The sequence below is a fragment of the Grampus griseus genome (genome assembly GCF_964374135.1).
Source record: "Grampus griseus genome assembly, chromosome: 5".
NCBI lineage: Eukaryota > Metazoa > Chordata > Mammalia > Artiodactyla > Delphinidae > Grampus > Grampus griseus.
In genome coordinates this window covers 76,075,256-76,090,927 of record NC_138998.1, presented here as the reverse complement: position 1 = coordinate 76,090,927, position 15,672 = coordinate 76,075,256, and the positions used below count along the sequence as shown (strand labels likewise).

At 38.3% G+C, this 15,672-nt stretch overlaps 1 protein-coding gene across 2 annotated transcripts in view; it reads right to left on the bottom strand.

Moving 5' to 3' along the window:
• The window catches only part of KPNA1 (karyopherin subunit alpha 1), a 75,243-nt gene that overhangs the window by 6,137 nt on the left and 53,434 nt on the right, over positions 1–15,672 (bottom strand). For both annotated transcript variants that reach the window (XM_082655459.1, XM_082655460.1), the window contains 5 exons: positions 14,885–15,048; positions 12,743–12,821; positions 8,923–9,048; positions 6,437–6,564; positions 491–669 (listed from right to left, as the gene is read on the bottom strand). In XM_082655459.1, coding sequence (XP_082511585.1) covers positions 491–669; positions 6,437–6,564; positions 8,923–9,048; positions 12,743–12,821; positions 14,885–15,048 — 676 coding nt within the window. The remainder of the gene's footprint in view (positions 1–490; positions 670–6,436; positions 6,565–8,922; positions 9,049–12,742; positions 12,822–14,884; positions 15,049–15,672) is intronic.

Below are 15,672 nucleotides of genomic sequence, written 5' to 3'. Positions count from 1 at the left end.
GTTAAAACTGAGATTGGAAGAATGAGGAAACCAAACAGCAGATAGTGACTCTACTGTTTCTAAAGAAACTCTTAGAGTTTACAGTCAAGAACACTTTAGGAACACAGGAATTGGGGGATGCAACTCAAAATCAGAACTCTAAAATCTTACAAGAGAAAAGGAGTGGAGTCGGGCATTGTCTACAGTAGATATGGATGCTCTTGAGGCTCAGATGGACTAGTAAGAATACAAAAGTACCCACAATGGCAAGCAGAGTCAGGGAATGGAAGATCCTAACAGCCCAGTGTAAAAAGGGCTCAACTTAAAAGGGTACTTGCTTCTCTTCACATCTACAATGCATCTTCTATTGCAATTCTGCATACTAAATATTACTCATAAGAGAACAACTTTTTTGTATGAGTTTGCTAATGACAGGTGTAGACAAGCCAGAAAAGCATGGAGAAAAAGGAAAAAAATAATTTCAGGACATCTATTAAACAATCTATCTTACCATAAGCTTCTTCAATCAAAGCACAGTAAGGATTAATGCCAGTGCCATTCCTTTTGGCTTCTTGTTCTCCAAGCCTCAGGATATTTTCCAAGCCATTTAGGGCAACCTGTACAATCTTAGAGTCCATGACTGTGAGGAGATCACAGAGTGGCTTGATACAGCCCAGTTCTACGAGGTACCTAAATTAATACAAAGAACAATTTAGTCAAACAAAGCTTTTCATTTCATAAAACTTTTATGAAATTGGTAGGAGGGAAATCCTCAAATTCACTGTAGAAATAAAAGTAGGCACCCATTCAACCATACAACCTACACCTTGTCAAAAAAAAAAGCTACAAATAAATTTAAAAAAAAAAAACAGTTCTCTGGCACCATCACCATTTTTTTTCCCTCCACAATTATTAGACTCGAAGAAACTGGAATACTCTTACTTTGACTATGAGTAATTCTTCAAAATAGTATAGTTTTGATTAATTTCATTTTTGTTTCTATAGGTAACCACACCTCTGAAACAGGACACACTTGGTGCTAAACCCAGCGCCAGCACAAGCCCAACAAGCCAATTCTACTGTGTACAAAGAACTCTTAAAACTCAAAGATAAGAAAACAGAATTTAAGAATGGGCAAAAGATCTCAACAAAGATATACTGATGGCAAAAAAGCATATGAAAAGACACAACATCATATGTCATTCAGGAACTGCAAATCAAAACAATGATGCCCCTACACATCTATTAAAATGGCTAAAATCCAAAACACTGACAATACCAAACACTGGTAAGGATGTGGAGAAACAACTCTCATTTTTTTTGCTGGTGGGAATGCAAAATATGATAACCACTTGGAAAAACAGCTTGGCAGGTTTTGGTTTTTGGTTTTTTAACAAAGCTTTCCATATGATCCAGCAATCACACTCCTAGACGTTTACCCAATTGAGATGAAAATTTATGTCCACACAAAAACCTGTACAAGAATTATTTACAGGAGCTTTATTCCTAACTGCCCAAAACTAGAAGCAACCAAAATGTCCTTCAATAGGTGACTGAATAAACTGTAGTGCATTCAGACAATGGAATATTATTCAGTGATAAAAAGAAATAAAATGAGCTATCAAGCCATGAAAAGATGTGAAGGAACCTTAAATGCATATTGCTAAGTGAAAGAAGCTAGTCTGAAAAGACTCCATACTATATGACATTCTGGAAAACAGAAAACTTTTATAAAGGCAATAGAATAGTGGTTGCCAGGGATTTGAGGGATGGAAGTAAGGGAGTAGTGATGAATAGGTGAAGCAGAGGGGATTTTTAGAGCAGTGAATAATACTACAATGGTGGAAACATTCATCAAAACCTATAATTGTACAACACAAAGAATAATCCTTAATATAAAATATGAACTTAAGCTAATAATGTATCAGTACTGGTTCATTAACTATAACAAACGTAACCACACTAAAGCAAAAGATTTTACTAGAAGAAACTTAGAAGGGAGGGAAGTATACAGGAACTCTGTATTATCTAAATTTTTCTGTAAATCTAAAAATGTTCTTTAAAAAGGATTAATTTTTTAAAAAGTTTTATGTAATATTTAGCTTTATTATTTACAAAGGAATGAATTTAACAGTATTGTGTGTAATTTTATTTAAATATTTACTGACAATTTAGATGATATGTCCTAGGAATAGACTAGGTCAGTCATAAAGAGACTAGGTAAGGCATGAAGCCATTTCTGACCATTTCCCCTTCCTTTACACCACAGTTTTTAGTCACTAAAAACTGTTAACCATTCCTTCAACATATTTACATAATTCTCACTGTTTTTCTTAAAAAAAACAAAACCAAGCCTCTTTAGATTATAAATGTTAGTTGCTACAAATTTGAAAAACAGAAAAGCATAAAGAAAAATAAAAAGTACCCAGAGATAACCACCACTACAACATCCCAGCTGTGCTACATACAAGCTGGATGACTTTGGAGAAAAAAAAAAAAAAAAGCTGGATGACTTTGGACAAGTTATCTGATCTCTCTGTGCCTCAGTTTCCTGAAATGGAAAAGTCTGGGAATCAAAGACTAAGTCTGTCACTAAACCCCAGCAAAATTTTAGAGTAGTTAATTAAACAGATGACTTACATGTCTACACTTAAACTTCACTGGCCTATATAGGCAAGTCTATAGAACACCAACTGGATTTCAGAGATTTGTTCAGAATCTCCAAATTGTCTGCAAACTTGATCATGGTCTATGCTTGATATGATTTTCTCTCCCATCTAGAAAGCTTGGCTCAGTAACCTCTAATCCTTACATCGCCTTTAAAAACCTCATTTACTTTTGTAATACTGTCTGGTTGTGAAACCTTTTATTATGAAAACCAGTGTTCTGAAAATGATTCAGAATTAAAAACAAATTTTAAGTTCTAGAAAGCTTCTAGAACTTGTATATAATTAAATGAATAAATACTGACTAAAACTTTCTTATTGAAAAACTCTACCCAAAAATGTGCTAATAAGGGCTTCCCTGGTGGTGCAGTGGTTGAGAGTCCGCCTGCCGATGCAGGGTACACGGGTTCGTGCCCCGGTCCGGGAAGATCCCACGTGCCACGGAGCGGCTGGGCCCGTGAGCCATGGCCACTGAGTCTGCGCGTCGGAGCCTGTGCTCCGCAACGGGAGAGGCCACAACAGTGAGAGGCCCGCGTACCGCAAAAAAAAAAAAAAAAAAAGTGCTAATAAGTAAATCCAGAGTTTTGAAGATGTGAGGTTTTATATTTGCAAAAATATGGTATTATTATTATTATGGCACAGTTCATTAAATGAGTTTTGGGTTCCCAATTCTAGCCACTTAAATTATACCTCCTTACAAGATCAGAGGAATTCAAGGTGCTGTTTTCTGATGCAACCACTCATCTTTGGAGATTTAAGACCACCATAGTGGTATTTCACTACTGATGCAAGTTTCTCCAAAGATAGTAATTTGCACCAAAAAGCAAAACAGGTCATCAGAGGACCTGGGCTGTATAGGAGTTGGAAAGTCATGTTACTTTGAGAAAAGCACTGCAAGAAGTATGTCCTCAGGAAAGTCTGAAGACTTGAAAAGATGACTGGAAAACAGGCACAATTCTACGGTTAAAGTCTGGAACTGGCTCCAATGGGTGGTGTATTTCAAACACTTGGATAAAGCAATCACTGGTCACTGACGCTAGCTGGCTTTTGTGGCAGAAAAGGCTTCCATTAAGAAAATTTTCTGGGTAAGGAAATTTAGTCCGCTAGAATTTACTATCTGGAAAAGTGAATTATATTTCTCAAATATTTCTTCTGATGAAAAACAAACTCACTGTGTCTTAAACCATCTCTCTCGGAACTTCCCTGGTGGCGCAGTGGTTAAGAATCCGCCGGCCAATGCAGAGGACACAGGTTCAAGCCCTGGTCCGGGAAGATCCCACATGCCGTGGAGCAACTAAGCCCGTGCGCCACAACTGCTGAGCCTGCACTCTAGAGCCCGCAAGCCACAACTACTGAGCCCACATGCCACAACTACCGAAGCCCACACACCTAGAGCCCATGCTCCGCAACAAGAGAGGCCACCACAATGAGAAGCCCTCGCACCACAACAAAGAGTAGCCCCGGCTCACCACGACTAGAGAAAGCCCACACGCAGCAACAAAGACCCAACGCAGCCAAAATTAAATAAATAAAGCCATCCCTCTCAAACAGGATTTTGCTTCTTCTGTGTCCTAATTTTATCAACAGCACCACCTTTTTCTCCGGTCATCTTTGGCTCTTTCCTTTCCTTTGCAATCTGTTAACCTGCCACCAAATCCTACAGATCGTTATTTCCCATATCTAGACCCATACCTCACGCTACAGCACTTTTTTTTTGCCACACCTGGCAGCATGCGGGATCTTAGTTGCCCGACCAGGAATCAAACCCGTGCCCTCTGCAGTGGAAGCATGGAGTCTTAACCACTGGACCACCAGGGAAGTCCCTACAGCTATTACCTTAATTCTGGCCATCACAGTATACTAAACTACTGCAATGGCATCTTAATTGCTCTCTTTCCTCTCCTCAAAACACTATGTTCTTGGGACTTCCCTGCTTCCCAAGATTAAGGCCTTCATCCCAGTTTTCAAAGTCCATCAATTACTTAATTCCTCATCCCTGCACAGAATAACCTATAGCAAGATTGATTTGCCTCTTCCAATAACATTTACTGTGCATATTGCCTCATGCTATTCTCTCTCCTCCAAAACTGCCAAATCTCTACCCAAATGTCAAGTTTCATCTCTTTCATGAAACTTTAATTCCAGGCAACATTCTCTATCCTTCATTTTTAAGAACTGTAGTATGTATTAGCATTTGATTATATTTAACCTAAAATTATGAGTACTTCCTAAGTTATTCTAACTGGTTCTTGCATCTAAATCTTGTCTTCTCAACAATAAGCAGAAGCCACACAGATGTCTTTTATCAGTAATAAAGACAGCTTATTTTCTATAATTTGGACCATAATAGTTTTATAATAATCTTTCAAGATAACTCTTTACCCAGTTAATAAAAAACTGCTAGGAGACTGATAATTAACTCTATTATTATAAATAGCTATGCTGAATTGTAAAAAGGGATAGTAGGCATTCCATTCCTCTCTAACAGAGCAAAATACCCCTGAATACTTTCTGATGAAAGATACCATAGTATTTTAAAATGTCTTTAAAATATGTACCTGTACAGTTTCACTATTTCAATTAAGAAAACATATTTGGTATAAAATATAGTGACAATAATTATAAATCTGAATTTGAACATAAGACAACCATCAACTGTTCTAATAACTTCTATATTACTTCATATTACTGCCATCTGGTGGTGGCATACTTAAAAATCATAGTACCCCAGACCGAACTCTAGAGGTTAAAAAAGACCCAATCCCCTACAAATATGCTCTGAAGACCACTTGAAGTCCTCCTTGGCTAACCTATCCATGATGAACTTCACCGAAATAGCTACTGCATGTGTTAATCTATTTAAGTTGTATTATTTCAGGTACATACTTATTTTCTGTAATCTTATTTTCTGATCAGTTTCTGAAATCTTAGGACTACTTTACCTTCTCATGTTGAAATTCCCAACAGAGCACTAAAAAATCAGCACTGGTTGAGCACCTGCATTTAACCCACAAAGCAACAATATCAGAAGTAGCTATGTTTCCCCCATATTACTACATATATAGAAGGGGTTAAATGCTTTAACACTCATTGGTAATCATATTCTCATTTGAATTCCCCAAAGAATCTTAAGGCAGGCTAAGAGTCTAGGTTCCATTCTTCTTTTTTTTTTCCTATCTGAAATACTGTATATATCCACAATTAACCATCTGATTATATGATGTTCCTTTGAGGAACTGATTCCTATCCATATTTATGCCTACTCTAGCCATTAAGATTATAAGTTGCTGCCCTAGGGGCCATTTAAGTCTCAAGCTAATACACAGACCTCTCCCTTTACTGAATAACATAGTCCTTTAGGAGACCTGCCTCTACTAAATTTGGCACTTTATTTTAAGGCATATCAATACATCTCTTTCAAGTCTGTCCAATTCTACTATTAAGACATCTAAACTAGAAATAGCAAGAGTTAGCTATTAAAGTTAGACTCTAAGAATTCTACAAGTAACCTTCTAGACTACCCAAGATGTTTTTGATCAAGCAGCTTGAGAGTAGGCTCAAGCCACCCCTATAAGTATTTCAATCGCCTCAAACCTCAAATATGCCTTCCCTCTCACATCCCAGAATTATCTTCAGCAACAGAGAATGGGAGCGATATAAGGAATCAAATATACGCTTGAGTCTAATTATGAAACTGAGAACAATCTTCCAAGAGGCTAGAGCTGAGCATTCTTAATTGGGAGACAGTAATTTTCCTTTAATTTACAAGATACTACTTGGCTAGTACTTACTTGATCTGTTCAGATGATCCTCCAGAAGTTGCATTTGTGATGGCCCAAGCTGCTTCTTTCCTTGTCCGAAACTCAGCAGTTTGTAATATACTAATGAGGGCTGGGAAAATGTTGGCATCTATCACAGTCTGGAATGAAAAAATTAAATGGAAAGGGAAATTACAAGAGTTGTAAAACTGTTCATGACACTAATTATAACTTTTCAGCTAGCTTCACTAATGACACCCTTCCCCTGTTAAAAATAGACTGGGGGGCTTCCCTGGTGGCGCAGTGGTTTAGAGTCCGCCTGCCGATGCAGGGGACACGGGTTCGTGCCCCGGTCTGGGAAGATCCCACATGCTGCGGAGTGGCTGGGCCCGTGAGCCATGGCCACAGAGCCTGCGCGTCCAGAGCCTGTGCTCCGCAACGGGAGAGGCCACAACAGTGAGAGGCCCGCGTACAGCAAAAAAAAAAAAAAAACAAACAAAAAAAAAACTGGGGCTTCCCTGGTGGTGCAGTGGTTGAGAGTCCGCCTGCCGATGCAGGGGACACAGGTTCGTGACCCAGTCCGGGAAGATCCCACATGCCGCGGAGCAGCTGGGCCCGTGAGCCATGGCCGCTGAGCCTGCGCGTCTGGAGCCTGCGCGTCTGGAGCTTGCGCGTCTGGAGCCTGTGCTCCGCAACGGGAGAGGCCACAGCAGTGAGAGGCCCGCGTACCGCAAAAAATAAATAAATAAATAAATAAATAAACTGGAAGGAGTTTAACTCCTCATTATCCTTAACCTTTTGGCTATACTTAGTATCACTAACAACATCCTCCCTGGAGTTTGTGACCTTGTAATCTCCTAGTTTTCTACCTGGGTTCTTTTCTCTTTTATTTTTCTCTCTTGTTCCACTCACTATAACAAATTATAAAAGTTCAATTTTCTTTCTTTTCCTCTGCCATTCTCATTTCTCTCATAGCATCCACTCTCACATGTGTGCTCTACCTCTCCAGTCCACATTTCTCACTGGGGCCCCAGCCCAAGGTGGCTGACAGCTGACTTAACATCTGCTAACCACCTTAAACATATCATCTGCTCTTTGTATCAGGTCTCCTTTCAAACCTCTCTAGTTTACAAAGGCTGTTTTTATATTTATTTATTTATTTATTCATTCTAAATTCAATCAGTCACCAAGTCTCCTTTACATTCTCAATTCAGAACGTCCTAAGTCCATCTTTTCCTTTCCTTCAGCACTGCCACCATTCTATTCCAAGCCACCACCTCCCACACAGATTACCAGAATAGCCTTTAGACAGAGTACTTTTACTCAATCCCTCTCATATATTAAAGCAGTCTTCCTCAAATTGCTTTCTTCATGTTTCTCCTTAGCTCTAGAACCTAAAATGGGTTCATATCATTTCATTTATCAAAAAACTGAGGAATTCTATATGAGAGCCTGGTGGTAGCAGACAATAAAGTGCAGCTGAAATCACCCTGATGCATGCTATAAAATGCCACAGTTATCAATCTCAGTCCCTGACAGCTTCCTGGGGATGACTAACCATGCTTTCCTGGTCAAGAACTCTTTCTATTACACCACTGAAGGAAGTCAGTAAAATTTAGTGGAAAGGTGCTTCATCTTGGTCCTGTCATTTACTAGAGGTATCCTTGAGCAAATCATTTTATTTCTCTGAGCCTCAGTTTCATCTTTAATTGAGAATGTTGGGTTAGATGACCTCTATGATTCCACTGAGCTCAAAGTCCCATAAGTCTATGGTATATCTTTTCCAACTCATTATTCCAGCCTTTCTCATGGCTTATTCTCAACCATTTGGCCTATGGCTTAGCCTTTCACTTCGATTACTCTCCCACTAATACAAGGACAAAAGTAAAGGGCAGATAACCATTTAGAGAAAACTGGGTCCCCAAAGAGTCATGAAAAATTGAAGCAATCCAACATATGGGTCCACTAGAAAAGAAATTTTTTTTTTTTTTTTTGCAGTACGCGGGCTCCTCACTGTTGTGGCCTCTCCCGTTGAGGAGCACAGGCTCCGGATGCGCAGGCTCAGCGGCCATGGCTCACGGGCCCAGCCGCTCCACGGCGTGTGGGATCTTCCCGGACCGGGACACGAACCTGTGTCCCCTGCATCGGCAGGCGGACTCTCAACCACTGCGCCACCAGGGAAGCCCAGAAAAGAAATATTTTATTTGGCAAGAGTAAAGCCAATCTGTTTAGCGTAAAGTCCATCAAAACATTTTGAAAATACAGATCTTGTCTCAGATTTTGACAAATCATCAAATATTAAAGGCAAAGAGAAAAAACCAAGGCCTAAGTGTAAGTTTCAAAAGATTTAACCTCTATAATGTTGGATAAAAAAAGTAAGAAGTAGACTAAATAAGACAACATTGGAAATTAGTGTTCTCCAAGGCAATAATGAAAAATTATACATACTTTAAAGGCTGACTGAAAAAAAACCTTAACTAATAAAAATACAGAACAAAAGACAGGTGCTATGAGATTACCTGGATCTGTGCCCTATTTCCAGCTGTGATGTTAGATATTGTCCAACATGCTTCCTTTTTGATAGACTCCTTTGGGCTACTCAGCAAATGCAATAAACTCTGCAGAGCTGAGCAATTCAAAATTACCTAAAGAAAAAAGTTTGAAAATTTTACTTATTGTGTTAATCCAAACTGAAGTAAACCTTTAACTCAAAGACGTTATTTTCGGAAAATACAAAGAAATAACATCTCTCCTTGAAATTTTAGAAATAACTTTATATATGTATAAAAGTACTCACTGCTAATAAGAATTCATTTCTAAGATTATCAAAGCAGTTTCATTATATACACTCACAACTGCTAAACATATTTAATATGGCACAATATGCCTTATTCACTTTCCTATGCCTATAGCATATGAAAATGTCTTTTGGGTAAATGTATCAAGTGGCCAGAAATTCATAAGTGGTCTCAGATTTTTAAGTCTTCTGATAATTCTCTACCTGGAAGTCAAGGAATCAATACATTCTTAGTTAAGTATACCAGGTGCTTTATAGGATACAAAGATTAAAAGTATATGCCCCCAGCTATCAAACAGCTTACAAAGGTGAGGATGATATACATGACAAATATACATGAACAAGGAGATCTACTCTACCAGAAACTAAAATCATAAAGTTATAATGATTAAAATAATATGTGACAGGCTCAAGAATCAATCACTGAACAAAAGAATAGGATATCTAGTCTAGAAATAAATACAAGTATTTATAAAGAATTAATAAGTATGTAATAAGATTAATCCTTTCTTTCTCCAATGACTGGTAGTCTTATTTAATAGATGGTATTAGAATAAGGGGCAACTAGTTGAAAATATTTTAAAAATCAATTCTTAACCCCAAACAGTAAAATAAATCTGCAACTTATTTAAAGAGTAAATATAAAAAAGAAACCATAAAGCAGAAGAAAATATTAGTTAGTAGCTGGTTTGGGGACAGTGAAGGACTTTCCAAGCATAAAAACAACAGAAGAAATTATAGGGGAAAAATTAAAATTTCACCAAATAGAAATTTTTGCATGTCAAAAACTCATATGAAAATTAAAATGCACACCACACAATGTGAAAAAGTATTTGTAATGGAAAAAAGCGTTGCTGTCTTTAATATGTAAATTGGTAAGAGAAACTATATTTTTAATAGAAAATTACCTCACAAAGTAACAAAAGAAATGCAAATTACAATGAAGCCGATTTTTGCCTATCAAATTAACTCAAAAAATACCAAAACTTGTGGTTTAACAGGTACAGTCTTTCCAAATAACCGTGTGAAAGACATCACAAAGCATTTTTAAATGCCAAAGATGTGGTGTGGAAAATAAGCATGTCAGAAGTTAAAGAATACCTGGGGAGGAGTAGTAAGGAAAAAAACACTTCACGGGAGGGGGTGGGGGGGGAACACCTTGAAACACAGACAGGATTTCATAAGCAAAGAAGAGGGAGGACACAGCAGACAGAAGGGTTAGAAATGAAAAAATGCTGAAATGGTTCTTTATCTCACAGGCATTAAAGAAGCGCATTGTTTCTAGGAGGAAAATAATGTGAACAAAGTTATTTTAGGAAAGATTAAGCTGTTATTAGGAAGAATACACTGAGAGGGGTAAATGCCTGGGAGAGCAGGAGGATGAATAAGATAGGTACAGCAACAACCCCTCCATGTGAGAAAACAGGGCCCAAACTAAGGTAATCAGATGTGGATCCAGAAACACTAAGAATCAGTTAAGACCTGCTGACTTGCTATACAAAGTGTGAGAGATGGAGACACCAAATATGACTGCAAAGTTTCAAGACTGGGTGAACAGTTGTACCATTAACTGAAATGGGAAAAACCAAGACGAGAAGGCGAGACAGGTACTGGAGACATGGGACTGGAACTTGAGAGAGGTTGGAACTAGATGTATAGGTTCAGAACTTCATTTATTCAGTAAATATTTTTTGAGTCTCTATATATTGTGCCAGGGACTATTGTAGAAGCAACAAAAATGAACAAGAATGACACAGTTCCACCTCTACAAGTTTACAATCTAGTAGACAGTTACAATACAGTGTGGTAAGTGCTATGATGGATGAAACAAAACAAGGAGCACCTAATTTAAAAGTCAGCTTCTTGGAGAAAATGTTAATACCAAGACTTGAAGAATGAAAAGGCATTAGTGGCAGAGTGAGGATTTGTGTGAGGGACTGGTCAGAACAGGGATGGGGATGGAAGCATATGTTCCATGCAGAGGGAAGCAAGCCATGTGTTAAATCTCAGAAGTGAGCGTGATCATAGCTAATACAGCAGAACAAACATGGCAAAAGCACAGAGTATGGCATGGGAGGGGGCAGACAGAAACTTTTTCTGAATAGCAAATATACCAATATGGTTTTAAAATTCAGAAAATAAAAAGGACTATATAGTTAAAAGCCTCCTTTCCATTCCTATACCCCAGCTACCTGGTTCTCCACAGAGACAACCAATGTTATTAGTTTCCTGTGTATGCTTCCTGAGAAATTTTATGCAAATACAATCAAAAACATACATTGTTTTCTTCTCCTCTCCTCCCTGCCCGTTTTTTACACAAATAGTAATATATCCTACATACTATTCGGCCCCTTGTTTTTCTTTTTAAACAACAGAACCTAGAAACCTTTCCATATACATGCCTATTAGCTTCTTCATTCTGTTGCACAGCATTTCATTATACAGGTGCCAGATTTTAAAGGATCTTAAACACTGTCCAAGGACAACAGGAGGCCATAAGAAGATTTTAAGAGAATGACGCGATCAAATTTGCATTTTACAAGCATCCTCCTAGTGATATGGGAATGATACAAGAAATGTCTGAACTAAGCACTGCAAGGAATGAGTAGAAATAGCAGTCATTAGTGACTGAAGAGAAAGGTGGCAGAAAGGGAATAATCAAACTAATGTCCAGGTTTTTGGCTTGGGTAACTGTTGGGGCCATTCACTGAGACAGGAACATAAATAAGCAGAGGTCCAGGTACACCAGTTCCCTTGCGGACAGAATAAATTTAAAGTTAAATATTAAGAGTTGGAAGACACCTGAGAACAAATTCAGTCTCCTAATTTTAGAGATTAGAAAAGTGAAGACATTAAATGTCTTGCTGAAAGTCAGAGCTGGCTAAGAAGAGCTAAGGCTAAAACTAATCCCCTCCAGGGGATAATCCCATAAACAGAAAAGAACAGGTAAAGGAACTTGCTAAGGAGAAATAAATGGTCAATGAGGCAGAAGACCCAAAACACTTCAACACCACAGAAGCCTAGGAAGATAATTTTAAAGATGATGCCAATGCATCTGAGAGATCAAGAAGAAAAATGGCTATAACAATCCACTGTGAGTGATGTATCTTGATATAAAATTTGAATGGAATAGAAGGTGACATCAAGAACCAGGAGGGAAGATACTTCTCACATAGGAAACTTACCGTGTACAAAAAGGAGGAAGCCATCAGGGAAGATAAGATGAAGATGACAGAAAGGATGCTACTAGAGACTTCTGATGTTCACAAGAACCCCTTCAAGTAGAAGTAGTGGGAAATAAACCAAACCAAAAGGATAAGTTACACCATAGGGGAACCCAAAATTGCCACAAAGCAATAGGTCAAGACAGAGATAGTGAAGGTATTGAAAGTAGTTGCCAAAGCCAACACTTTTAACAAACATTAATGAAACAAAGTATCATTTCTCCCCATGTGAGTTAAATACTGTAACAGAAACATAATCATGAGGGGTCAATCTGCTATTTCTGAAAGAAAAAAGAAAGAGATACCATTTATTCATACCTGTGTCTGAATATCATCGCCTGTGACAATGTTTCCCACAGCTCGCAAAGCAGGAGAAACCACTTTATAATCATTATGCCTGCAACCATAAAAAGATGTGTTATATCCAACAGTTCTATCTTTAATCTCTTTTCCTTAGGGCTGAAACCCAAAAGAAATTAATATGTGATCGGTTCTTGGAGCAGAAAGGCACCTATGGTGGTTATTAAAGGAACCCTATCATGATGAGGAAATGTTTTTGGTGTCCCCAAGAAAGGCTGTCTTTCCTTTTGTTTGGTACTTTTCGATAAGAACTACAAATCTGTTCTAATAACCCTTCCCAGGTATTCAATCACCTGGAGTCCAAGTTTTCCCTCTTATTCATTAATGCAGGTTTCATTTCCTCTTTACTTGGTCTCTATGGTTGCTGAGATAATGGAAAGAGATAGTAACATTTATACAGCACTTTTTTTAAGTTTTACAAATCACTTAATTTTCACAGGAATAAAAATATATCAACAGTTGAGCTAACTTGAAAATGAAAGCCAGGCCTCATACTTCAAATAGTAGACTCTTTCTACTAAACCTCAGCTGACTTACTGGTCTGAAAAACCCCTCCACAAATCTTTTATATATCTGAAGACAGATATTAAGTCTTGATTTTAGGCTAAGTAAGTTAATATCCTTTAACTTTCCTTAAATATCTTTTTTTTTTTTTTTTTTTTTGCGGTACGCGGGCCTCTCACTGTTGTGGCCTCTCGCGTTGCGAAGCACAGGCTCCGGACGTGCAGGCTCAGCGGCCATGGCCCACGGGCCCAGCCGCTCCATGGCATGTGGGATCCTCCCGGACTGGGGCACAAACCCGCGTCCCCTGCATCGGCAGGCGGACTCCCAACCACTGCGCCACCAGGGAAGCCCTAAATATCTTATTTTCTCTCCCCGTATAATGAGATTGATCACTCTTCTCAAAACTGTGCCAGTTTCTCCACATTTAAGATCCGATGACTAAAAAGAAATGGTTAAAATATTTAGTAATCTAGAGACTAAAGAGTACAAAAGGTTACTCTCCCAGATTCTGAATGATGTACTTCTGAGTCCTCCAGCATTATATTGCTTTTAATTCACAACAGCATTATGCTGCTGATCTGTACCCAGTCTATAACCCCAGAGTTTTTTTTTTTAATATACAGTTTTACATCTTTATTGGAGTATAATTGCTTTACAATGGTGTGTTAGTTTCTGCTTTATAACAAAGTGAATCAGTTATACATATACATATGTTCCCATATCTCTTCCCTCTTGCGTCTCCCTCCCTCCCTCCCACCCTCCCTATCCCACCCCTCTAGGTGGTCACACACCGAGATGATCTCCCTGTGCTATGCGGCTGCTTCCCACTAGCTATCTATTTTACGTTTGGTAGTGTATATATGTCAACACCACTCTCTCGCTTTGTCACAGCTTACCCTTCCCCCTCCCCACATCCTCAAGTCCATTCTCTAGTAGGTCTGTGTCTTTATTCCTGTCTTACAACCCCAGAGTTTTATATTCTATATATTATACTATCTAATTCATTCCACATGTCATCTTTGGGGCAATGTTTCCTTGCATTTACTTTGTACTTACTCCAATAAATTTCACATGGCTTTTAATTATACTATTTCCCCATTATGTTATCACTCTTAATTTTTTTCTTTGATACTATTTTCTAAAAATTTGATTAATACAGTCTCAAATTATTTCTGCCATCAATAAATCTTCCACTTCATAAATGAAAGGCATCACAAAGAGATATAGCAAAATAAAATTCAAAGTCTGACACCAGTCTAGGTTAAGCTCTAAATGAGACAAAGATGAAAAATGATCGTTTTTAGTGGCAGTGTGCTTTCTGCTATCCAGTGGTTGGTCTCAGGTCATTAATCATGAGCTAGAATTACATAGATCAAAGTTTTCCAAATGTTTCTGCTAAAGGGCTGCTTACAGCAGAATGAGAGGTTCTTTATAACCCTCAAAACAATCAAACAGATTTGACATGAGTATAAAAAAGTAACAAAAGACAGTAGCCTAAAGCACAATAAATCAGTATAATGCATTAATATTTGAGTATCAGCAACTAGAAAACTAATATGAGAGACAGAAGAACAGACACACTTTAAGATATCTTACATCAGCAGCTCCACAAGTCTCCTACATACTCCTGCATCAATGACTGCTTGAATTTTATCATTGGGTCCATCTGATAGATATGAGAGGGCCCAGCAGGCATCAGCCAGTACATCAGTGTCACTGACAAACAGCAACCAGGAAAGCACATTCAGACAGGGGGAAACCTATAAAGGGAAGATGATATGATTATGAACTTCAACAGAAAAAAAGCAAGAAATGAGGGGGGAAACTCCAGAAAGCCACCAGGCACACACCTGGTGACTTCTGGTGTGATTAATACTTCTGAAGATGGAGCAGTAAGTGGCCAAGTGACATTTCCATCTTTGGGAATGCTGTCAATAACCCTGCAGTTTACTTTGATGAGGTAGTCAGAGCCCAAGGAAAACAATTTCAAAGAGCAAAGTTTAACATATACCAATTCTCAGAGTGAGATTCCTTGTCAAAACACTCTCTGTGGATCAGAGAGGTAAAGGAATTTTCCTAAGTGTTAAAGCTAGGAAATTCTGCATTTTAGATACTTTGTTACAAACAAAAAATGCCATGTTTTAAGAGTAATTCAGAGCTTTTTAAAGGCAGTGAAAATTTATTTCAAATTCAAACAAAAATAAAAAGACCTATTTTTCTAGAAATAAATTATTCTCTTTCTATTCACATTAATATTGGTTCTTAGACTCTTCCCATTGCAGAGCACAGGCTCCGGACATGCAGGCTCAGCAGCCATGGCTCATGGGCCCAGCAGCTCCACAGCATGTGGGATCTTCCCGGACCGGGGCACAAACCCGTGTCCC